The following is a 25912-nucleotide window of genomic DNA, read 5'->3' as shown; positions in this document are numbered from 1 at the left end:
GCACATTTGTTCACCATCATTAGACGGTGTGTCGCGCGAAAGAATTACGTCAATATCTCCAAGGTCAAGGTCACAATTTGAGTTTGAAGGTCAAAAATGGCCATAAATGAGCTTGTCTGGGCCATTACTATGTCATTCATTGTGACATTTTAAAAATAACAATAGCGAGTAAGTTGTGCAAATAACTCCCCGTTACAATTATGCAATAACAATTTATTTCCAGTACATGAATATTTCATCATGTCCATTTTCTGAAATTGATAAGACACGTAATGCGCTTTAACAAATTTTCATTGAATTAATTACGCACACTTGTAAATGTTTCGTCCGATAATCGATACTTAGAAGACTGATGATGGCAACCAGCTGTAATCCTCGTAGACAACGTATATTTCATGCATAATTCCGTCAAAACATTTATTCGACTCGTAAAGTGTTTAAACAAATTATTGTGGAATTCATAACGCAACTGTTAACATTTGTTGAAATCTCAAAGGGGAATAATTAAATTTATATTTCCGAAACCCATTCCCGTAAGTTGATGTTAACGTGTTTTTAATCCGAAACACACGAATGTAAATGTTACCGCAATGTTAAAATATTCTTGCTTCAAAATAGTAGTGCAAATTTATTTTGTGTCCATTCTATTTCTCAATTAAAATGAGCGCGAAAATTATGCAGCATGTACAACGTCGCGTCATTTGCATACAAATCGTGCATGTATCGTTTTAATAAGCACACAGCACGTCAGTGGATTGATGCATGTTCAGAGTCAATATTTCATCAAATCTATAAATAGTCACTTAAAATTTATTTGATACTATAGAAAAATGGCAAGGTTTGTGTTAAAGAAATTATCAAGAGCTTTTATCGTAAATATTTACCAGAAAATGATTTATAAAAACGGAATAAAAGGGATTATCGGGTAATAAATAGAAACTTGAATAGTAGTATACAGTAATAGCGTCGGGTTGAAACGGATGTATTGGGGAATTGTTCAAGTCGGGATTTTACTATCTGTAAGGGAAAGTTTTAAAACAATTAATCAATATAAAATATTATATATATATTTAAATGACTGGGGGATTTTCTTGAAGAGTCATGGCGCACCAAATAACGTCTTTTGACGCTGTTTTTCTTTGAGATATAACGCACCACAGACCGTGAATTGACACGTTAATTATTTTTTTTAATCAATGTTGGGAGGGTTGCACCCCTATCAGCCCCAAAGCGCCTGACAAAAATCCTGTGCAAAGCACTGGATGTCTAGGTTAAGTTTGAATATGGGTAATGCCGGGTCAAAAACTAGGTCTCTGGGCCACTAAGTACGTTTTACACATTCAGCATGGTATCTGCTCTCTAATTCAAGTAGTTTTCATCTGATCTTCACCACACTTCGTTAGAAGTAGTATCTACATGATGTGTTGGTCAAGTTCGAACATGGGCATTCAGGATGAAAAAAACAGGTCACGGGGTCACTTATTGCGTTTGAAACATTGAGCATGGTGTCCGCTGTTTTAAGCTCTACTGGCCATAGGCCAGAAGAGCTTATGGGATGGCATGGTTTCCGTCTGTCTGTCTGTGTGTGCGTTAGACTTTTTCTTGTTTATCCGATAAGTCCACATTTTTCATCCGATTCTTTTCAAACTTGTTCATTGTGTTGATATTTATGAGGACTAGAACCCTGTTGAAAATGGGTAACATCAGAGTAAAAAGTCCAGAATTATCTCCCCTTGAATTTAAGAAAATTGTGAAATAAGGCTTGTTTACACAATAAAGTCCACAGTTTTCATCCAATCATTTCCCAACTTGCACAGTATCTTTATCTCAATGATGAGTCAAACCCTATTGAAAATGAGCAATATCGGAGTTATAAGTTCAGAATTATCTCCCCTTGAATTTTAGGAAAAAATGAAAATCTTTTACATTATGCCATAACTTTTGCAGTATTGAAGATAGCAACTTCATATTTGGCATGCATGTGTATCTCATGGAGCTGCACGTTTTGAGTGGTGAAAGGTCAAGGTTATCCTTCAAGGTCAAAGGTAAAAAAAAATCAAAGCGGCGCAGAAGGGGACATAGTGTTTCCAACAAACACATTTCTTGTTTGTTTACATATAAAGTTCTATCCTTTTGAAACTTCAACGGATGTTTTATATCATCAAGGACCAGAACCCCATTGAGAGTGAAGAAAATTTGTCCAACTTATTTTTGAAAAGGAGCCATTTGAAGTTTAAATTTTACGTTTCTTCTTGTTTATGAGATGAACTTCCCATTTTGGGTCTGTTTGTTTAAAACGTACTCATATTGTTCATACTATCAAGGGCTTGAGCCCTATTTATTCCAGCAAGTAGAGCGATTCAGGCCCTCATGGGCCTCTTGTTTGTGAAGACAACATGCAAAATATTCTGTGTCAATGCGGCATGTGGGGGTATGAGTCATGTCTGTGACAAAGCTCTAGTTATTTGTTGCTTATGAATATTTCAAATTCATTTGTATGTCTTGACCTTAATTTGACAAATAAGTGATTTTTTTTTTTGGCTAAAAATTAACGCTGATTTTCGGCTGCTTCCCAATCGCAAAAATCAACATTTTTTCCCAAAAACCTGAACAAAATTTCCCAAAAAAGCACTATTTCCAACAAAAAAAATAAATATTTTTTTTTAAGAAAGAAGTCTCTTATGACTTATGATTTCTTAACTCTAGATCTCAACTGTAACTTTTTATTTAAACATCCTGCAAAATATATAACTTTAATTCCTTTTTGTTGATAAATCATTCCGAACTTTGCCACTTTTATCAATTAAAACAATCCCAATTTGACCAGACTCTTTTTCCCAAAATGGCTAAGAAAACCCCTAAACATGCACTTAAGAACAATTTTAATTCTGTTATTATCATATTTATAATGCTTAATTTTTCCCTTTTTCATGGTTTATCGTGCTATTTTTCCCAATTTCATGGTTTATCACGCTAATTTTCCCAATTCAAATGGCACAGGCTGTAATAAATAAAAGCAAAAAAAATCACTGTTATGCTCCCAGTAGGGTGGCATATAGCAGTTGAACTGTAAGTCTGTGCGTCCGTCCGAAAACTTTAACCTTGGCCATAACTTTTGCAATATTTAAGATAGCAACTTGATAATTGGCATGCATGTGTATCTTATGGAGCTGCACATTTTGAGTGGTGAAAGGTCAAGGTCAATGTAATCCTTCAACGTCAAAGGTAAAAAAAACAAATCCAAGGGAAGTAACAAGCTTTAAAGGGAGATAATTTCTATTTATCATTTGGCAGGTACAGATCATTTTTACAAGGGAAGTAATATTTTTAAAGGGATATAATAAAAAATAAATAATTTAAATCAAAGCGGCGCAGTAGGTATTGTGTTTCTGACAAACACATCTCTTGTTACTTCCCTTATTCAATTTAGTTTTCTCATGGATACTCACAGTTGTTGCAATGATTTTTTTGTCCGTCAATATCTCTATGACATTGACTTTATCTCACTAACCTAGGTGGACTGAAAATAATTGATATTTAGTTGTACCAAACTATGAAAACATGTTTAGAGGTAGCAACCTGTTACCTGTTTATGCTTTATGTTGTATATTTGCAAAGATTATATGTTCACAGCGTAATAGCACAGTTCCATTATGCCATCTCCACTGTTGGTGTTGGTGTAAGTTTGCTGTGCAATAGGAATATTGAGAAGGCACCTTGCATTCTATATGTATTGTGGTCTGTCTTCTCAGACAGCCTTAAACATGAACGTACTGTTAGTTAGAATAGAAAATATTAACATTCCAAAAGTGCAATTCTAATTTCTAAGTGTATCATGCTATATAAGTTTTAATAGAATATATCAACATCTCACAGTTGCATTGCACAGTTTTAAGTACAGCATCCAATATTTGTTAGTTTTAATAGAATATATCAAAAAGGGCTGAAAATGGGAGTCGTGATTATAGAAAGCAGTGCCCCAGATAAGCTGCGTGTCTGCGTCTTTCACCCTATTAAAATGTTTAAAAACACAAAGATATACAATATCATGCGTATTGAAAACGCAACCAATTTGAATTTTACGCAAATTCCTAAAATTCGATGCGTATGATACAATAGCTTCAATCGAAAATTCTTCGCTCATTTTCGGTATATCCTCTCTGCAATTATTATCGTAATGTGACGTCGCTTTTATTCAGCAAGCGTCTTCTTGAAGGAGCAGGAAACATTCAAAGTTATTCAAACGCTCTGCGGACTAGATTTTATAGTTAATTACAGCATCTGACCAAATTATTTACGACAAACATGCGTTTTCAATCTGATTTAATCCGTCGCTCATTGTGCATGTATTTGTAAAGCGTCTGTCCTTTTAGTTTCTATAACGATACAAAATAATAATGTCTAAGAGAGGCCGAAAGACGTCCGCGATTGTTGCGCCAAAATATCAATCGATTGCAAACTTTTTTAACAAAGAAAGCAAGTGCAATTAAGTGACAAATCATTCGTGTTATCAAATTTTTAAGTTTAAAGGTTATATTATGGACAGTTTCAAGAATTAAAGATGTTATGAAACATCAGTTTATTAAAATTAATTATAATAGTTTACAGTTTTATTGAATCAATACAAGTTAGCTTCAATAAAAGTAATCTGAATCAGAATGGATACGTTGAAGTGACCAAGATTGGCTTTTATTAAAAGGGCAAAGCAGCAATGATTTTAAGGTATGAATTTTTATAACTCATTTAACCCTATTTCAAGACCGAAATCACCCTATTTTTTAAAATCAATGGGTGAAAACCCTATTTCCCAAATAATTATCTGGGGCACTGATAGAAAGGAATTGTCAATCAATACTTAAAGGATTTATGGAAAAACAGGTTTGAGAAAACTGAAATTTCTACTCGCAGAAAATTGCAAGCTTTATATTGTTCAACTTGCTATCAATAAATCTTGCTCGCATTTTGCGAGTATGCAAGCTAAGTTTCGGTCCCTGTGATTAGCCAGTGCAGACTGCACAGGCTAATCTGGGATGACACTACGCACATGCATTAAGCCCAGTTTTCTCAAAATGAAACTTAAATATGTTTTACTTCAGTTATTCAATTTAGTTATATGTTCACAGCGTAATAGCACAGTTCCATTATGCCATCTCCACTGTTGGTGTTGGTGTAAGTTTGCTGTGCAATAGGAATATTGAGAAGGCACCTTGCATTCTATATGTATTGTGGTCTGTCTTCTCAGACAGCCTTAAACATGAACGTACTGTTAGTTAGAATAGAAAATATCAACATTCCAAAAGTGCAATTCACATTTCTGAGTATATCCGGCTATATAAGTTTTACTAGAATATATAAAAATCTCACAGTTGCATTGCACAGTTTTAAGTACAGCATCCAATATTTGTTAGTTTGAATAGAATATATCAACAAGGGTTGATGTAAGTTTGCTGTGCAAAAGAGAGGCTTTAGATGACACTTTGAACTTGTTTATGCATTCCTTGTTTTTGTCTCAGACACACGTGTACAGGTTTGCACAGGATGTATGAGGTAGTAATAGGTTTATATACATGGGAGTTATGTCCAGTTGTTCTACTCAGCTGAATAGCACAGTTCCATTCTGCCTTCTACAATGTTGGAGTTGGTGTAAGTTTGCTGTGCAATAGGAAATGTTGAGATTACACCAAGCATTCTATATGAATTGTGGTTCGTAGTCTCAGACACTCAAATAGTTTCCTTTTTGTTTAACAGACCCAGTTGTGTTTAAATATTTACTGTGAAATAATGCAGTTTAAATACAAGTCATCAATGAATTTCTACTGTATGAAGTCAAGTTTGTTGGTTATGACACCAGCATAGTATTTAGAATGTGTTTTAACCCTTTCTCTCTCAGAAAAAAATGAAAATGGCAACAAGCATAAAACCAGAACTACCTGCAAGTAACTCACAGGCTGTTCAGGTTTTATGATGTTTGCTGCCCATCTTTATGATAGGTATGGAAATTAGACCTTTGAAACTAGAATTAGGAAGACGTGTGTATAATTTAATACCATTTTCTAAGGGACTTCAAAAGGTGTTAAAATGGGTATGTGCGTGGTAAAGGGTTAACCAGAATACTGGGTTTCTCCTAACTTTCGAGTCTATTTGCCTATGACCATAATTAATACCTCTGAGATGATAATCACATTTTCCCCATTTCCAGGAGGTGCTACTATTCCCAGCCATGAAACCAGATGACAACACTGTCAAGGCCGCGGAAAATGCTCCTGAAACCAAGGGAAACCCAGCATCATAACACCAGCGGAAACCATACGAAAACACTCAAGACGCTGGAAAATGCCGCTGAAATCAAGGAAACCCAGCCTTATAACAACAGCCTGCATCTGGTCACCATGGAGATTTGTGTATTACTCAAATACTTGGACATAACAAAAAACGTTCTCTGTGATTGCACAATAGTGCTGCTAATCTGTATGTCTTCATTGTGTGTTACATATTGCAAACAATGAAGCTTCATAAACTCTGTCATACATAACATATCTTTCATTGAACTAAAACGTTTGTTTTGCCTCCTATATTTTGGTGTTTATTTATATGGCATGCATTTTTGGTGAAATATTTATTGGTGATAAAACTTAGTCCCTTCAAATGCCATTGACTAGCAGTAGGTAAACGAATATACATTTTGTTATTTGGTGGCTTTTGGTGTTTACATTCATTCTCCACTACATGTTTTATGTATCACATTTGCACAATGACACCTTTATAATAAATTTGTTATGTTCTATATTAGCACTTTAAAATAGAAAATGTGTCATAGTTATGATCTTGTACTGTATTTAAAATATTTGAACATACCCATCTTGGTCTTTATAATAAAAAATAATTATACAATTTATGTAGAAAAAGAAATGTTTGACAACAGGCACACTGCCAAAAACAGTAGTTGTTATTGTTTTCTGCAATTTTTATTCTTCTTTAAATGTGTGATCAAATAGCATATTATACATGTTATTGTATGAAAAAAATGACAAAACAACATTTAATATTCCATCACTATGTTGAAGTAATAATGCGTTGATTGGTATAAAAAAAAATTATCATGATTATACATTTAAATCTGGCAATGCAATGTAAAAAAAATGAACATTAAATGAATGAGTTAAATTTATTTATTCACATATTTATAATGATTTATTTATATTATTAATAAATTTTCGGCCCAAAGTGATTAGTGGTAGTAACAAGAGTGAGTAATAGTTGTACCAGAAAGCTCAATGTTTGTTTGTAAACTTGATTTGTTGTGTTAATGCTTCTGTTACAAATTTAAATGTTCGGTAAGAAGTTGGTTACCAATTCAAATTGAATCATGTATTCAGATATTTATTGCTTTTCAAACCAAAATAAACATCTTCAAAAGTATATCTTTATCTTTGTTTGCTTACAAACTGATTAATTAAGAACATTAATTTATGAGCCATTGACAGAATATCGCAGAGAGAAGTTGAAAAGTGCCAAAAACTTCAATATTACCTAATGTCAATAGAGAATGTTATGGCAGAGTAACAACCATATTCCATGTATTAAATGTGCTGAATGTAATAGGCTATTTGGCCATGGAAGACAACCCTTGTTGACAATTTCAATACTTCTTGTACAGATAACATATTAAGTTATTTTCTCTTAGACAAAATATAACACAACTTTTAAATACAATTGGCTTGTGGCTGGGTTATGATTTTAATACATTATAATGTGGCAGATACAGAGAAACAAGCAAATATAATGTGTACTCGTTTAACGTGAGATGGAGTGGCTATGAAACATTGTTTGTTCATGATCCTTGATTTTTTTTGCAATAGCTTTTGTTCTTTTCTATTCAAGACAATAAAGTTACTATTTAATTTTTTTGCCTAATAATATACTATGATCATTATATTCTTAAGCTAAAGGCAGTGTAAAAAAAACACAAAGGGACTAAACAAAATACATCGTAACTGAAATAAAGAAATCCTGATGCTTTTTAGCCGGATTTTTTTCGAAAAAATCTCGGCTTATAGATTGATGTTGTTGGGCGGGCGGGGGGGCGGGCGGCGTGCTCGAAAATGTTAAAGTTCTTATTTCATGGTATAACTTTGGTATGCTTGGACCTAGAGTCTTCAAACTTGACATGAAGGTTGGCCAGGATTAACAGATGACCACTGGTCATTTCAAGGTCATTCATTTGAAGGTCAAGGTCACTGTGACCTTCAATATAAAAAATGTTAAAGTTGTTATAACTTTGGTATGCTTGGACCTAGAGTCTTGAAACTTGACATGAAGGTTGGCCATAACTAGTTAGTAACCACTGGTCATTTCAAGGTCATTCATTTGAAGGTCAAGGTCACTGTGACCTTGAATGTAAAAATGTTAAAGTTCTTATTTCATGGTATAACTTTGGTATGCTTGGACCTAGAGTCTTCAAACTTGACATGAAGGTTGGCCAGGATTAACAGATGACCACTGGTCATTTCAAGGTCATTCATTTGAAGGTGAAGGTCACTGTGACCTTCAATATAAAAATGTTAAAGTTGTTATAACTTTGGTATGCTTGGACCTAGAGTCTTGAAACTTGACATGAAGGTTGGCCAGAACTAGTAAGTAACCACTGGACATTTCAAGGTCATTCATTTGAAGGTCAAGGTCACTGTGACCTTGAATGTAAAAATGTTAAAGTTGTTATAACTTTGGTATGCTTGGACCTAGAGTCTTGAAACTTGACATGAAGGTTGGCCAGAACTAGTAAGTAACCACTGGACATTTCAAGGTCATTCATTTGAAGGTCAAGGTCACTGTGACCTTGAATGTAAAAATGTTAAAGTTCTTATTTCATGTTATAACTTTGGTATGCTTGTACCTAGAGTCTTCAAACTTGAAATAAAGATTGGCCAGTACTAGAAGATGACCACTGGTCATTTCAATGTCATTCATTTGAAGGTCAAGGTCACTGTGACCTTAAATGTTAAAATGTTAAAATTGTTATAACTTTGGTATGCTTGGACATAGAGTCTTCAAACTTGACATGAAGGTTTGCAAGCACACTTAGATGACCACTGGTCATTTCAAGGTCATTCATTCTAAGGTCAAGGTCACTGTGACCTTGAATGTAAAAATGTTAAAGTTCTTATAACTTTGGTAGGTAAAAATGTTAAAGTTCTTATTCCATGTTATAACTTTGGTATGCTTGTACCTAGAGTCTTCAAACTTGACATAAAGGTTGGCCAGTACTAGAAGATCACCACTGCTCATTTCAATGTCATTCATTTGAAGGTCAAGGTCACTGTGACCTTCAATGTTATTGTTGTTCATGTATATGCATGCATTCAAAACATAACACAAGGTTTGCTCATGCCTTGAAAAGTACTTACATTTCATTTTGACCTTTGAACAATATTTCAGTAATTTAAGTATTGCATTGACAAAAACACGAAAGGTACTTTCCTGTCATTTAAATCAAAAATCCGGCTTCAATGCGGTCATCTCCGACCGCGGAACTCTTGTAATATACATGTGCTTGCTGCGTTTTATCCATTGCCATAGGCGGATTGTCAATTTCTCCTTCTGTCCGAAACACTTTCCGCTTAAACTAGATTTTCGATAAAAAAGGGACCTTTAAACGAAATATACCATTAAAGGGATCTTTTCACGCTTTGGTAAATTGACAAAATTGAAAAAAGTTGTTTCAGATTCGTAAGTTTTCGTTTTAGTTATGATATTTGTGAGGAAACAGTAATACTGAACATTAACCATGCTCTAATATAGCCATTATATGCATCTTTTAACGATTTTAAAACCTAAAAATTATAAAGCGTTGCAACGCGAAACGATTGAATAATTTGGTGAGTTCTGTTTTTGTCGTTAAATTTTGTAAAACTACGAAGAAAGCTTATATAAGGTATAAAATACGTCTATAATGTGTACTCGGCGGAATAGCTCAGTAGGCTAAAGCGTTTTTACTTCAGGACTCTGGCAGGACTCCAGGGGTCACTGGTTCGAAACCTGCTCCGGGCAATGTTCTTTTCCTTTTTTTATTTTTTTTCTTGATTTTTTACTGGAGCTTTTACGATCCAATGTTTACATTTATCAATATAAAGCATTTAATGAATAAGTTAAAAAAATGCCAAAATCTGTGAAAAGGCCCCTTTAAAGCGGAAAGTGTCGTCCCAGATTAGCCTGTGCGGACTGCACAGGCTAATCTGGGACGACACTTTACGCACATGCATTATGCCCAGTTTTCTCAGAACAAGACACATTTTTATAAAGGATTTCCCCTATCTTGAGCTGTATCTCTAATAACATATGACCCACCACCATGCAACTAACCACAGTTTTTGTCAATAATATGGGGCTAAGTCACACTTGTAACCATAGAGGCAAGGTCAAAGAGCACAAAGTTGATAAAGTAGTCATAATTTAGCCATTACTCCACTATGCATCAAGTCATTCTGTAATATATTTCTACAATTCCTTTCTCTATATCGCTGTGTGCTACAGGTAAGACTTGGAATCTAGGGTCAAGGTCACACGTTACATATATTGTAACAAGTTTAGATCAAATATGCCTTATTTTGTTCGGATTCTGCTATACATATAGGGATTTGCACCCATCCATAAAAAGTATTTTGGGGGGAATATCAATTCAACGAAGTTGCTTGTTGGATTATGTAATTAACCCATTTATGCCTAGTGTCTAGAAAAAAGGCCTTGGCAAACAGCGTAGACCCAGATGAGACGCCGCATGATGCGGCATCTCATCGGGGTCTGCGCTGTTTGCTTAAAGCAATTTCTGTAAGAAATATGCTTAATACAGAAACAAATATACGGGAGAGTCCACTAGGCATATATGGGTTAAGATAATGCTTTTGACGTTGATTACAATGCCTTCATTTTGTTAAAGCCACACAATCGTTGTGTTCGCCACATAATAACTACCTTAAAAATCAGCGCAATCTTGTGAAGAAAATCCAAATCTCGTTTCTAGCACTTTGAACTCTCTTCAGCGGAAATACATTGAAACAATACAATAATTAACACAGTTTCAGAAGTGTTTCATCTACAATTAACAAAATGTTATTGTTAAAGTGGAAGTGGACACTTTAAGACACTAGAGTTTTTCCCTAGTGAGCTAGAACCACTTGGACTATAGAGGGAGTGTAAAACTTAACACCGAACATTTTGTTTTATGATCACTTATTCAAAGACCTATAAAATACATTTTATTCTATAGGTCTTGGACTTATTGTATCTCTATTAGTGACCCAAGTGTGTTTTAACCAACAAATTCTTCCAACCTATTTGTAAATTTAAAAAAAAATCTTTCATTGTGTTGGCTAATTCTGTTCATCGTCCTTTGCATTCATGGTCTCTTAATAATATGTATTTAAAACAATTAGGTTATGGCGTAAGAAAAATAGATGTAAGCAGACGAGAATAGATTTGTAACAAATCTTCTGCAGTCACAGTTTGTTGCTGATGATCAGGTTTTCGTTTCAACAAGCAGTTTTCGATATTCAAACAAACTGTACTTCTGTTTCAGTACTATGCAATACAAATGGGGCTCAGGGCCGGTATTAATAAAGCTTCGTGTGATTGAACTTAAGAAATTTCATTAAGTAATAAGATTCATAAAGTCTGTATTTGTTGCATTCTCACACTTTTTGATAATATAATGTTTTGTAAAAAGTAAATATTGATAAAATAATTATTATTTTACTGTTTTGTAAGCAAAAAACATGGTATTTCTAATAGCAAATTATATCTGATTATTTTTTAATATAACTAAAATTAAGGTTTCCATAAGGTGTTTTGTGACCTTAGGGCCCTGGTCAATACTATTGACATATTTCTAAAATAGGCTTCATTGTCTCATGAAATGGAGACATAAACAAGTAAATTCATGTCAAAGGTCTCATTTATTAGACTATTTCAGTACTGTATAATATGTTGGACGAGACTGAACCAAACAGTATGTCCCTTCCACACTGAAATACATGTATATAATTACTATACTATACTTGTTAACAACAATTCGTGTGAGCTTTGTGTTTTTTTTAAATCAAAATATCACTGTATTCACATTGAGAAAGGAAACTAAGCTAAGAATTGCATATAATTTATGCCTGTATGTCTAAAATAAAAACTGCTAAGTATTATGATCACAACATGAACGTCTATGTAAAAAGCTGACTAACAATAAATACAAATATTTATAAAAAATAATACGTAAACTATAAATTATAAACCATTTTGTACTTCTATAGATTAGCTTTTTTAAATTCTCCACATACATTTAAATAATCGCTCCTCGTTTTCTTTGACAAAATCATGCCTTTAATCACCAGATAACTGTTGAAATGTTTAGCTCGATATTATAATAAACAGGACGAATAAGTTTGATGTCCTTGTCAGGAGTCGTGCTGGTTTTTTTTACATCTTTTGGTTGCCATGATGCCGCCTTGTCCATCCCACGATAGCAACCACCACTGCTACCATAGCAATGAGAAGACACACTGTTGCAAACACGGTTGGCATGGTAACAATTTCTGAAATAATTGAAAATAATATTTGATTTAGTTATGTAACAACTTCGTATCTCAATGTTTACTTAAATAACTAAATAATAAAAGTTCAATACACAGTATACAATAACTGAATTACATGTAGTTACAATATGAGTCGCGTTCTGAGAAAACTGGGCATAATGAATGTGCGTAAAGTGTCGTCCCAGATTTGCCTGTGCAGTCCGCACAGGCTAATCAGGGACGACACTTTCCGCTGTTATAACATTTTTCGTTTAAATGAAGTCTTTTCTTAGCAAAAATCCAATTTATGCGGAAAGTGTCGTCCTGATTAGCCTGTGCGGACTGCACAGGCTAATCTGGGACAACACTTTACGCACATGATTTAAGCCCAGTTTTCTCAGAACGCGACTCATATATAAAAACATCAGACAGCCACGTTTTAAAGAGCTTAGATCGGACATTAAGACATAATTTTTGCGAAGGGTAAATTTCTAACAATTTCTCGACATACGTTTATGTGCTTCCTGCTCCCTCTCTACATAGAACGGTCCGGTAGACACCAGATGTGAACTCTTCCCGCCATTGACCGCTCGTCTGCTGCGTGTGAGGCAGCCCATCCTACAACTGTCGTCTGCCACTCCGCACACGGACACCTGGCAGTGCAGAAACACGAAACCGGAAGCGTTGTGCCGGAAGTCAAACGCCTTCAACGCGAATCTGACGTCGCCGTCGGAGTCGTTGGAAAGCAGACGTACACCGTTTACTGCGCATCTGAATCAAAATGTTTGCGTCTTTATGAAAAGGCGATGCTTTATTGTATAATTTATTATATTAAATACGTATTGAAAAAACATTTTTAAGTGTGCGCAATAAAAAAAAAATAAATATTAGATTAGTAAAATTCAAATAACATGCACTGACATGCAAACATATAATATGTCCAATGTCTGAAATATCACTCGGATTAATAACATATCCAGCCCAATTTGTGAATACTCTTTATACTGATATTGATGATACTCTTTCAATCAAACGAACGATGAAATTTTACTTCATTAATATGCGGTTTAAATGCAACGGTCACATGGCAATAAACAAAATATAGCGTCTTCCAGGTATACAACACACGCAACATGAAGAACGGTACAATTAACTTAACTTCATTACCGGCACTTTATGATAAGCCAAAGCACCTTACTTCACCCGTGGACTGAATGAATTGTATCATAAAATACCCTAATAATAATTGTATTGTTAAAAAATGTGTCTGACTTATGATCTGCACATTTACAGTAATTAACTTTATCAAACACACATACATAATAATGAATAAGTCACGAAACAAAAAGCGCCCCGCATACCCCTCATCAATCAGCTGACGCCAGTTCCGGTCGGCTGGGTTGGAGGAGGCCGTGGCAATGCACTGGTCAGCTCGAACCCGCACCTCGGACGGCCGGTTGCTCAGGCCAACCCGGATGTACAAGTCCTCGTCCAGCGGCACCTTGCGCGGGGCGCCATCTAATGACAGCGGCCGGGCGAAAGCCTCCGAATCGAACTGATCCATGGATATGTCCAACTCGCCAAAACGCTTCTCGAAGAACCGTATGTTCTGCTTCACGGGAATGTACGCCGAAGAGACGTTGTTAAAACGGGGATAAACGCAATGTACCGGAATCACGGTTTCGTAGCTCGAGCCAAAGATGATGACGTCATCGGCGTCTCTCGCTGCGTTGTCTGTCGACATCTTGTGAACCACTAGCTCGTTAGTGAACGTGACGGTGGTGTTGTCGATGCTGACGGTGGTACCGCACTCGGACAGGGAGATTGTGGTGACGTAGTGGGTTCCGTTAAATGTGACGTCACATGCATCCTCTCGCCACGTAATATTGCGTTCTTCGGGGAGGAGCGACTTTGGGAGGTATACGGAAATGACGTCAGGGAGACATTCGATGTCGGAACGCTGATGGAGAGGAACCACGGTGGTTGGAGAAGTAGGAACTAGAAAAATAACACCACATATGCAATTATATATACCAGCCATAATAAATACCTCGTACCTGTAACAAAAGGTTTATTAAGACATATAATATAATATTTCGGAGCTTTTTCGGTCAGAATGAATATTTGTCGTATTAAATCGGCGCGTATGAAACCTAGCCCGCTCGCGACCAAGTCCTGTACCGAAAGCGACAAGCTGTATCCGGTCCGCGTCAAAATTGCCGCCTGGAAATAAGATTTGTCATTAACAAACACACATGAAATAAGAAACCAATTGAATTCAATGCCATACATATAGCTTGATTATAGTATCAGCGTGTGTCATTTAAATACTTAGATGCCATTGTAAAGTCTTAATATGTGTCATGCTGTTAGTGTACTTGTATCTATAAAATAAACAGCTATCTGGTATATTCATATTATTAAATACAATTCTCGGTCATAAGCTATGCAACACTTACCAGGGTCGTCAGTGTGTATGTCGCAGCCCCCATACTTACAATTACCACAATCCCCTTGGTGTTATATCCTCCTGTAAGACACACGTGTAATAAGTAAAATATTCACAATTATATTTACTATACATACTGTATAGTTCACGTATTACAACAAATAACTATTTTCTCACTTATAACTATAACAATAATTAGTATATTTACCTTTCTTCAACTTACCATACTCTATTTAAAAGCGTCGCGCATAATTAAATAGCAATATTTCAATAAAATTAACACTATTTGCCACCTACCACAAACTGCGATACCTGATATCCTATAAACACGAACTCGTTTGAATGACCTTTTAATAATGTCTAACTATCCATGTCCGTTTTAAAGGAAATCTTCAAATGTTCTTCCTTCTATCTCTTCTTTTTTCTCGATACACTGTCGTGTTTTCTTTGGGACCAAGTATTCGGCCCCGTTCGTCCTCGTTTCCTGCCCAAACGCGCCCTACACCGTTTGTTGGTCCTTCCCGCGCTATCGGCCGTCTGCCAGCGCTTATCGTCTGCCAGTGCGTACTTCCAGTGATAGGATTCAATAGCATATCTGGCGCCTCTGATAGCGCTGTTTTCGCTGGATATGGGCCGTCTAAAATGTGGTTACTCATTACATCATTGTATTATGATGTGTGGTTTATTTCCCTCATATAATTACAATTGATCTAGGTAACATGTGTCGCAAGTTCAAAGTATGATAAATGAGCCGCATCATTCGAAAATGGGTCCAGCGCACCTACCCTTTCCGCTATAAACTCAAGCAAGGTTTCGTGGTCTCGTTAGATGAAAGCTAAGCTTCTACAGCTACGCTGGCCGCATGTAGCATAACACGGGCCAAATAATGCTTTATATCATTGAAAAGTGGCTGTTACAACAACGGAGCGCATGTGTATAAAGATACAAATGGAAGAAAATGTACACCTGTATGTTTTTTGTTTGTCATCAAGTATGAACATATCATAGAAAATGGGGCAGTCATTGACATTTATAATTTGTACTGCTTAGTGTGAGAAAAACCTAATTCCGATACTTAATATAATACTTATTATAACCGCCCTGGAAACAATTTAGTGTAGTTATTTCTATGTGCAAGAACACAACATCAGTATTGTCCTTCTGTTCAAATAAGTTAATGCGGACACAGCAGAACAGTTTTTGTTGATACCTGTTTACGCAACGTCATTCATATGTGAGCAGAAACCTCACTCTTTATTGAACGACCATTTTAAATAAAGCGATATTTTGTTCTTTGTCAATATGGCCACCATGTTCCTTTCCAAATTTGAGTTTGCGGTGCAATGTGGGTATCTTTGTTATTTGTTTGAATAATGTCCATTCTTTTTTTTCTCGCTTTAACCCACGTGTCCAAGGACATATCCATAGCATTCAAACAATCATACTCACATGTACCGGTTCTCATTAAATAGCCAACGGACCTTGTGCCGGGGTGCGTACGTGTTTGTTTTGTTTCTTTTTTACCTACTAGCAGATTTAAGGGTCGGGCATATGGGAAAATATAAAACGAGAAAAACATACTGATTATTTTTGCGTATAATTTACATTAATAACGTATGCTACATAAATGATTCATAGCGCTACAGGAGGTGATATGGTCTTCTGAAACGAAAAAAAAACGTGAAGAACGGAGCTCAGACTAAATATTAACGAAATAATTCATTTGATTAATAGTGAATGCTATATTATAATCTCGTACAAAACCATTTAAACCCGTTATATTGTCACCGGCGTTACAGCACACACGATACATAGTTTGATTTTAATTAATCGAAAGTTTACGCCTCCCAACCAAAAGTCCCGGAGTTACCTCCCCTATAACCGGTCTTTCGATCGCACCGATGTTAATGGATTTTGCATTTTATGTTTTTACACACATCTAAAGTGGTGACGAATGCTTTTAAAGGAGAGCATTCAAATATGTCCTTAAGGATGACTGCTTACCAAACTGTCTTTTTAGGCATATTTTTGGACCTGGCTTTCATTCTACAAACACAGCTGAAACCTATGTTAGAAGGTTGTACACGAAATAACTGTCGTGAATGAAGTCCGCATTGATGCGAATGTTGTGTAGATTTTTTGTGTCATTATAGTAAGACCACTCTAGAGAGGTACATGGAAACCAACCCATCAAAAAATACATCTAAGTACCTCGACAGTTAAAGACACAAAACAATGATATATACATGTGCGATAAAAGTGTTACGAAAAAAATACAAGGGTAGAGCCGGTTCGATATTATTACAATGTTGATGCGACAAAATTACTTCCATTTTGCGATTCGCAATACCTGAAGCGATTTGGAATACGTGACGCAAGCTTAGAAGTTGCATATCAGTAGATAGTGTTTTAATTGAACACTTAAATATTAACTATCGAGTTCTGTAGTTGGTAAATCGCGATAAGTGAACTTGTAGTGGATCTATAGAGCGATTTGTGCAACTGCAATACGCGATATGATTTCAGTAGAAGCGATCAAATATATACATGTACTTTATTTCTGTTTTATACTTATATGAATACATATTATTTAAGACTTTTGTATTTAATTAATATAATATTGGTTCACCTCTATAGGGTATGTTGTTTGTTTCTAATATTGCCTGCTAATATGTGTCCAATGCATAACGATTTCATTCCGACACAAATGAATTGTCTTATCATGTATGTTACTGCTGAGTACACTTGTAAATGTATGCAGAGACATCGTGGGAGATAATGAACAAATAATGGTTTATTATAATAAACGTAAGGAAGAAGCAGCATGACATATATGGAACGACAAGTGTAATTAAGTAGCAAGTAGAGCAATTATATGTCAGATTTGTCTATGTAGACTTTATAAAAACACTAAAAACATGAACGGACCCAGAACGGTACATTTTTTGTTTGGTTCATGAGGCTTTATCTGCTGTTGAAAGATTTTCTGTCATATTCTGCATTTAAACTCACGAGGTCCATGAACGGGAAATGTTGTCTCTTCTATTTTTAAATGTCTAATTACATATAGTACAATGAAAGAGCCACGTCTCGCCGCCCTCTGAGACCTGCATCATCTGAAAAGACGGTAAAAAGAATGGTTAAACAAAAGTTCATATCAGAATAAGGTCGATGTCATAAGTACGTTAATTACATTAAAATATTACTAAAAACGGCTGATAAACGTTCTATTATCTCGTACATCAGCCACCCCACAACCCATCTTCTTGAAAATGGGTGAATTGATTCAGTTGGTCGGCAGGTTTTTTTGTGCAGCATTATTATAATGCTACAGTAATTAAGTAACGTGATTATGAAAACACTTACATTGCACCGCATGCTATAAAACTGTAATATTGAAATACACATTTCAACGTTATCAAACGTGGGTAGGTATTTCGTGTCAAACCCTTTAACATATGAAAGAGCTGTTTGTCACTTGAAAGACAGGTCCCAACATGTGCTTTAAAGAAAGTCGGTTCCAGAAAGCAGGATAAAAACAGTATATTTCGGCAAAACATTATTTTGCAAGATAAAACCGCGTCGGGAAAATAAATTAGTCGTGATTTTTTGTTATATTTTACAATACACATGCGCAAATACTATGTCCTATAATAGACAAGGATAATAGTACATCAAATAACTCGAAGGTCGCGTAAGTAAATAACACATTTGTGGACGGTTTTCCTTCAATAACTTTATTATGCAAACGTCTACGATCTTGAAACAAATGGTATGAGAAATGCTCAATCACCGTAGAGCCGAAAGGGAAAATTCAAGTTACTTTTATGCGAAAATCATCAAAACGACGCCACTTTGAAAGTCAGTTCCAACAAACTTAAACACAGTCAGCTGTCGCATCTGCATCGCCCCCACCCCCCACAGTTAATATTGGGCCCGTATAAGACATATGAGGAGGCATATATGACACTGTAACGCTCTTTTGACGCCTGAGCTTGATCATACTTGAATAAGAATCCTCATACTTGTTTACTGACAGTCAAATAATCATATTATTTAAGTTAACAAAAATAATGTTACGTCAGCGTTGGCATATGGTTATCAATGTAACGGAATGTCTTGCATTTCCGCGTTACCGGAACAGACTTATGATAAATAAAACAACAGGTGTAGACAGCATTAGTCTAGCGATATTGTCATGTAACCCCTGGTTCCGATTTGATAACGTTCCTCGTGACTCATCAATTGATACAAATACCGGTAGTTCATTTAATACTTTAATACGACCTGTTGATTCGTGGTCAAGTAATATGAATGATGATTATGTACACTAATAGGAATAGCTTTTGTGGACTTTAAACATAATTTCACTAAGTTGACCATACAAATAAACTGAAGACATAAAAACTATATAATATTTTTTCACACGTGTCAATGCAATTTTTTTTCTCTCCATTAAATCGTTATCCGCAAGTTAAGGCAAATGACATCTGACACTGCTTTGATACATTCGGTGTGACCAGCAGGCTTTCTTTTAGGACTTTGTACTTTATTTATATGACCTATCCTTAATATTCGAATGAGATTACGACATTTATGCGAATGCACTGTATGCTGATGATGCTACTATTCCTTCCAAAGTCCAAAACATAACTAAAATAAACGATAGACTTGCCATAACTGGCGTAAGATAAATAACATTTCTAAAAATCTGTATGATACCACCGAACACTGGGGCCGCAGTCACAATAGACACGGGGTCGAAAACCTAATCAACAAGAAACCGTCGCAGACGGTTGATGCTCCCCAAAGTTTTTTTAGTCAAAATATTGCACTACATATTCAGATAAAAGGAAACGTCTTGAGGGCACAGTAGTTGGGGGGGGGGGGGGGTAGACAAAACATCCGACCAGAACCCGCTGATAATATGCACATCTCCTCTTGGTAGTGAAGCTTCCCATAACGTTTCACTGAATTCCGGTCATTAGTTGCTGAGAAATAGCCCGGACAAAAATTGTGCACGGACGGACAGACAGACGCACACACATACGCACGGACAGACGAAGCGGCGACTATATGCTCCCTCCAAAATAAATTTTTGGGGAGCATAATAAAATACGGAATTGGAAACACGAGCTAAATCACCGCAGTTCTTTGAATATGAACACGAATTATGCATCATCGATGGCCTTCGGGGACCTCGCTAAAATACATGTAACGAAAGAAGTGAATGTTCAGCATGATTTTGGATCCCTCTTTTTCTACGATGATTTGCACAGTTCCGCGATAATATGGATTCCTGAGATTCATGAAAATCCCGATCATAGTTACTTAGTACTTATATTGTTATTATTATTATAGTTAATTATATGTATTTTAGCGGGGCCACCGAAGGCTTTCTATAGTTTGCGAAACCTGTGTCTAAATTCTATTTATAAATATTACTTTATACCTAATGATAAAATATAACATTTCTGCAGTGAAATAACAGCAGTAAAAATAAAAAACAAATTGTTATTTTCACCGGTGAAAATTACATTGGCGCACTGTACGAATGAAAATATGTCAAAATGTGCGTATTCCTACGACATCAAGGACATGTACTGTTCAGTAAATGTTGTAACACTAGCAGTATTTTATGCTTAACTTTGTTTTCTTATTTTTTGCAATAGCAATAAAATGTTAAAACAGTTCAGCTTTGTTTACTATTAAACCATCAAATATTGGACTTTTTTTTTCGTCGAAGGATGATGCAAACACTAAAGACGTCATTTTGTGTATTTAAATGTATTGAGGCACGCCACGGGAGAAAGGGTAACTTTTTAGCGAAAGGGAAATAGCTGTTAATTATTTTCTTGAAAAAGGGGCATAAAAGAAACAGAAAATTTGTTCATGTCAGTGTAAGATCGTTTGTTATTTCACTCGTGATCATAGAAAAATAATATTTTCACGAGTAGCGAAAATATATTTTCTATGATCACTCGTGAAATAACAAACATCTTATACTGACATGAACAAATATCCTCTATATCTTACCTTAATTTATTCATTAATGAAAATAAATAGTCAAACTATGTATACAGCATAACAACTTCCAGTAGACCAAATGCAGTCAAGGCCCAGGGTACCATTGACATATCGTCCTGAGGTTAAACCTGTGAAGGCTGTGTTTGTTTAACCCGAGCTATTTCTTTATTTCATATCAGAATTTATCTTGAAATAAATATCTAAATAATAGCACACTATGTTCTGTATCACCACTTAAAATAGAATACACATGCCTCCATATATTGACGACGTTCTAAAATGTGTAACGATCACAAGCTACTTTTAAAGATCCATAACTAATAGCGATAACACGCGTAAAACACATCTTCGAAATGTTCTGGAAAAGGCGTTTAGTTACTTTGATGTGGAAATAGGAATAAAATTCCAGTCTATATTCAAGAATTAATGTGTAGCTTTACACACTTTTAAAATTAATTTGTAGATTTTTTTGAATGTTTAATAGGCAAAAGGATTTTCTTAATCATGTACATTCGATTGTAAAAAAGACGAAACACGGAAAACTTGCTTTTTATTTGCAGTAACTAACGATTAGCCATAATCAATAAAATGTTATCTAACGGTGCCATGGGTGCTTGGTATCTCTCAGAATGTCACGATCATAGGAACCAGAGGAGGTAATCCCGTGATATATATAGTCAAGATGGCGACGTCCATGCCGAGACAATTATTTTTCGCCATTTTATACCATTCATTATTTTTGTTTAATTTTTAAATGACGCTCACTTTCCAGCCATATCAGTAAACATGTGATTAGCGTTTATTTCGTATTAAAACTCGCTTTATATCTCGACTTTACTCCACGCAAATTTTCTTAGTGGAGCTTTAATTAGGTTATCCCGCTAAGAAATTTCGCAACGAGTGAAGTCGAGAAAAAGAGCGAATATCAACACGAAATAAACACTATAGTAACTTTCTTACTTATATGGCTGGAAAGTGAGCGGCCTTTAAATAATAAATACAAGTAAAAAAGGGTATAAAACGGCAAAAAATACCTGCCTCGGCAGGAACGTCACATCTTGACTGTCACGTGATTACCTCCTCTGGGAACAACTTTAACCGAACAATTACATTTTGGTTTGAGTAGTAAATATTGGGCAATACATGGCCTTTACACGCATGACTCCCACTTTCTTACACGCGTGGTAATCATGGACCGCCATGTAGAAATACAGCACGCATCACACGCGGGGTGTTAACACGCATGACTCACGTATTTTACACGTGTGATAATCATTGACTGCCATGGTGTAGTCATACAGCACACCAATCTGAACGCATCGGACAGTGGGCTACACCACACCGTCTATGATATGGCGGAATTGTCCGAGGTGTCCGGTTGACAGCACACATCACACGCGGGGTGTTTTTTACGCTCAAGGTGGAATAAAGGGTATAACGATTGGAGTTTTAATAGCTTAACATTGACCGTTTCAAAATTGGTTTGCAGGGAGTGTAATTTGTAATACGCTTCATGGCCGTGTTTTAATTGTTTTTCATTATATCGCATTTCCAGATGCAAACATACAGTATACATTTCACCTAACGTTTAAACCTTAAAACTCGTAGAAATGTGCATCGACCTGCTTCTCGTCGTGTATTTGTTTGATTACAAATTGTTGATATCCCTTATTCTCATACTATCGACCATAGCTCCTCATAGTATCGTGACTTAAACGAAAAACCCTCAAAAAATGCCGGATTTTTTTTCATTTTTTTAGAAGTTTTAATTTATTTGATGGTTATCAATAACTATTACGACGATCATTTTCATGAGTTCGGGCGTTCATTGTAGAGTAGGTCATGTTTATTCAAGGGTGGTGCTATGGCTTTTTAATTACGTAACACACAATCATGTTAGTTTGTTTATGGATTACCGTAATAGTATCATTATCAAATGTGTTATATGCCGCTTATCGTTTAATACAATGTAAAAATATTTTAAGAACATCATTAGAAAGAGCTTCGTTTTTCCATTAAGATACCATTTTTAGAACAAGCACATATGCATAGTAACAAACCTTTGCAACCAATCAGAAGGGCCGACATGAGAACCATTGTATAAGATACAGATTACTACATGGAGATAAGTCTAGCCAGTATTTAAAAAAAAACAACACCGATTTAAATGCAGTTTTCGTTGTTATGTCCATGACTACATATTTAACTGTTTTGACATATAACATATGTGTGTTTTTGTATTTGTTCACTTACAAAATTCGTATGTATTAATTAAGAGAGCCGGTACAACGTATAAACATGCTACTCGTATTGTACACAGGCAGTTGTAAAAACGATCCCCCACCGCACCCCATTACCCACAACAGGTCACTTGGATTGATGTTTTATGTTGGTATGTTGAAATATGGTTTGATTGATGTTGTATGGTTACAAGAAAATACTATTTAAAAATCCCAATCCACGTTGATATACACTTGGGACTTTTCTAACGCATCACTTTTCAAACTTGAAAATCTCAGTTATGAGTGAAGATATTGATTTAAAATTTTACATACCATCATTTGACTACATTCTCTGCAAGCTCACGATAAAATCATTCATCCGTGACGATTGGACGCTTTAACACGTGGGATAGGTGTGATTCCATATTTTTGCACGTGGAAATGGTGAAACGCGATATAATTCTAGTTTTATTTCAATTTAATTATTTTAGGTGGGTTTTTACACAAGGAAAACATAACATTAATTTACAAAGCAATATAGCTCGTATGAATATTCAGGAGCGCAATAGCGCACTTAGCATTTTGCAGGCTACCTTCCCCGCGTCAGATCGACACGGATGAATGATTTTAACCAAAGCTTGCACATTATGTAGTCAAATGATCACATTTTAAATAAACATATTTACTCATTACTGCGATATGTACGTTTTCAAAGTGTTGCGTTAGAAAAGACAAAAAGTGTAGTAAAACGCGATATACATGGTATTCCAATTTAATTTCAATTTAATCATTCTAGGCGAGTTTTTACACAAGAAAAACATAACATTAATTAAAGAAAAACAATATGGCTCGTATGAATATTCAGGAGCGCAACAGCTCAATCGGCATGTTGCAAGCCTGTCAGTTATTAAGACGTGTAAGTTTATGCGTTTTACTTTTCATTGTTATTTTTTAACGTTGTACGAATTTGCAAATTTGACTTTTGAAGGGACATTTGTAATTTGTTAAGTTTTATAATTTGCTGTTTTCCAATTTCAATGAAATTTTCAGGAATTATCAGATATGTGTTGATTTATTCTGGGTCCAAATTTCAGCACAATCCGTTTAAAACAAAGGGAGTCATATTGATATAATTAAGTGATGCGTTAGAAAAGTCTCCAAGTGTACATGGTAACGCATAATGCTGCCTGTGGTACCGCATACATGCTGGCAATAAACACGCTTCAAAGCATAGGCGCTCGATGGCAATGTTTTTTTCGGCGTAAGCTGCATAAGCCAGCTTTTCACCTTAGCCTGACCTTTGTAAGTGTCCAATAAAATTCCAATAAAATTTCCCGCGGCTAGGTACGAATGAATACACTTCATTTATTCCATTGGCTGATTTGAGTATACCACCAGAACATTGGAAACATATCCGCGTCTTTGTAACACTGTTTTACTGTATGAAACAATTTTATCTCGAATGAAAAGGCTTAATAGATAGAACAGTTTTACACTCAATTCTCGACATCAATACAGTTTGTGCGTACACCTTTTATTTTCAGAGAAGTACCAGCGCAAGAGCGTTTATACTTAAAAGGCTATGTTCTCATATTTAGTACTTACTTCCTTATTCCTGTCAACATGTTTACATGTAAAAGTATAAAGAGCAATGGAAGCGAGGCCTCACTTTAAAGCATTGCATTTCAACCCGCGAGGTATATCGGGTCAATTCGCGGACATTCAGAGTTTATATACAGGTCATCACCGGAGTTGGCGGCCAGTAAAATAATCGCTATATAATAAAGACGCTATCCGTGAACTAGGTGACCTGGAATTTTCTTTAGACCAGAAATATGTTAAATGAAGATATTCAGCAATATAATTATGGTATGTAAATAATAGATTCTTAATGTGTTTTTCGGCGTAAGCTGCATAAGCCAGCTTTTCACCCTGACTTGACCTTTGTAAGTGTCCAATAAAATTCAAATAAAATTTCCCGCGGCTAGGTACGAATGAATACACTTCATTTATTCCATTGGCTGATTTGAGTATACCACCAGAACATTGGAAACATATCCGCGTCTTTGTACCACTGTTTTACTGTATGAAACAATTTTATCTCTAATGAAAAGGCTTAATAGATAGAACAGTTTTACACTCAATTCTCGACATCAATACAGTTTGTGCGTACACCTTTTATTTTCAGAGTATTACCAGCGCAAAAGCGTTTATACTTAAAAGGCTATGTTCTCATATTTAGTACTTACTTCCATATTCCTGTCAACATGTTAACATGTAAAAGTATAAAGAGCAGTGGAAGCGAGGCCTCACTTTAAAGAATTGCATTTCAACCCGCGAGGTTTCGGGTCAAGTCGCGGACATTCAGAGTTTTTAGATGGTCGCTTTAGCGACCGTCTAATGTGCTTGATGTAAAATTCAGGTCGATACGGCCTGGGTATGATTAGCCCAATTCCCGCTTACACTACGCGCGAAGAAAGAGTTGTATAATTTATGCAAGAGGTTTGAGTTCTCCAATTATGTTTATTCACAAATGGAAACATTATATTAATATCGTGTTAAATGCAATAGTTTCGAATGGTGTTTTATAGAAAAGAATAAAAAAAACAATGATCGTATTGCACGTGTCGCGGAGGAGATTGTTTATGAATGATTAA

At 35.5% G+C, this 25912-nt stretch overlaps 3 protein-coding genes across 5 annotated transcripts in view; 1 reads left to right on the top strand and 2 right to left on the bottom strand.

Annotated features, from left to right (window-relative positions):
• Nucleotides 1–7419, top strand: part of LOC127846564 (lysine--tRNA ligase-like) — a 55219-nt gene extending 47800 nt beyond the window's left edge. For both annotated transcript variants that reach the window (XM_052377950.1, XM_052377949.1), the window contains exon 15: nucleotides 6200–7419. In XM_052377950.1, coding sequence (XP_052233910.1) covers nucleotides 6200–6292 — 93 coding nt within the window. In that variant the 3' untranslated portion in view covers nucleotides 6293–7419. The remainder of the gene's footprint in view (nucleotides 1–6199) is intronic.
• Nucleotides 7420–11935: 4516 nt separating this feature from the next.
• Nucleotides 11936–22250, bottom strand: LOC127846576 (oncoprotein-induced transcript 3 protein-like). 2 transcript variants are annotated; one of them, XM_052377999.1, is made up of 4 exons: nucleotides 22211–22250; nucleotides 13919–14555; nucleotides 13069–13328; nucleotides 11936–12578 (listed from the first exon to the last, which is right to left on the bottom strand). In XM_052377999.1, the coding sequence occupies exons 1-4, from the start codon at nucleotides 22233–22235 to the stop codon at nucleotides 12463–12465; spliced, it is 1038 nt and encodes a 345-aa protein (XP_052233959.1). In that variant the 5' UTR covers nucleotides 22236–22250; the 3' UTR covers nucleotides 11936–12462. The 2 variants fall into 2 exon arrangements, with proteins under 2 accessions (XP_052233959.1, XP_052233958.1); XM_052377998.1 differs by lacking the exon at nucleotides 22211–22250 and adding an exon at nucleotides 15304–15643 and having other exon boundaries at nucleotides 13919–15087.
• Nucleotides 17788–25912, bottom strand: part of LOC127846566 (diacylglycerol O-acyltransferase 1-like) — a 63606-nt gene continuing 55481 nt past the window's right edge. Inside the window, exon 16 of the transcript XR_008033550.1 lies at nucleotides 17788–18122. The gene's annotated coding sequence lies outside the window, so the exon portion shown is untranslated. The remainder of the gene's footprint in view (nucleotides 18123–25912) is intronic.

The sequence above is a fragment of the Dreissena polymorpha genome, chromosome 9 (genome assembly GCF_020536995.1).
Source record: "Dreissena polymorpha isolate Duluth1 chromosome 9, UMN_Dpol_1.0, whole genome shotgun sequence".
Taxonomy (NCBI): domain Eukaryota; kingdom Metazoa; phylum Mollusca; class Bivalvia; order Myida; family Dreissenidae; genus Dreissena; species Dreissena polymorpha.
Note: the sequence above shows the minus strand (reverse complement) of the source record. Positions and strands in the feature narration are given on the sequence as shown.

Bases quoted from the DNA above. Each gene is read 5' to 3' on its own strand.
- LOC127846576 (XM_052377998.1), bottom strand. From the start codon at position 14,598: ATGGCTGGTATATATAATTGCATATGTGGTGTTATTTTTCTAGTTCCT. The intron at 13,329-13,918 runs GTATGCGGGGCG...ATTTTGATTCAG, and splicing joins CGTCAGCTGATTGATGAGGG to ATGCGCAGTAAACGGTGTAC. The intron at 12,579-13,068 runs GTATGTCGAGAA...CAATTATTTCAG, and splicing joins GGAGCAGGAAGCACATAAAC to AAATTGTTACCATGCCAACC.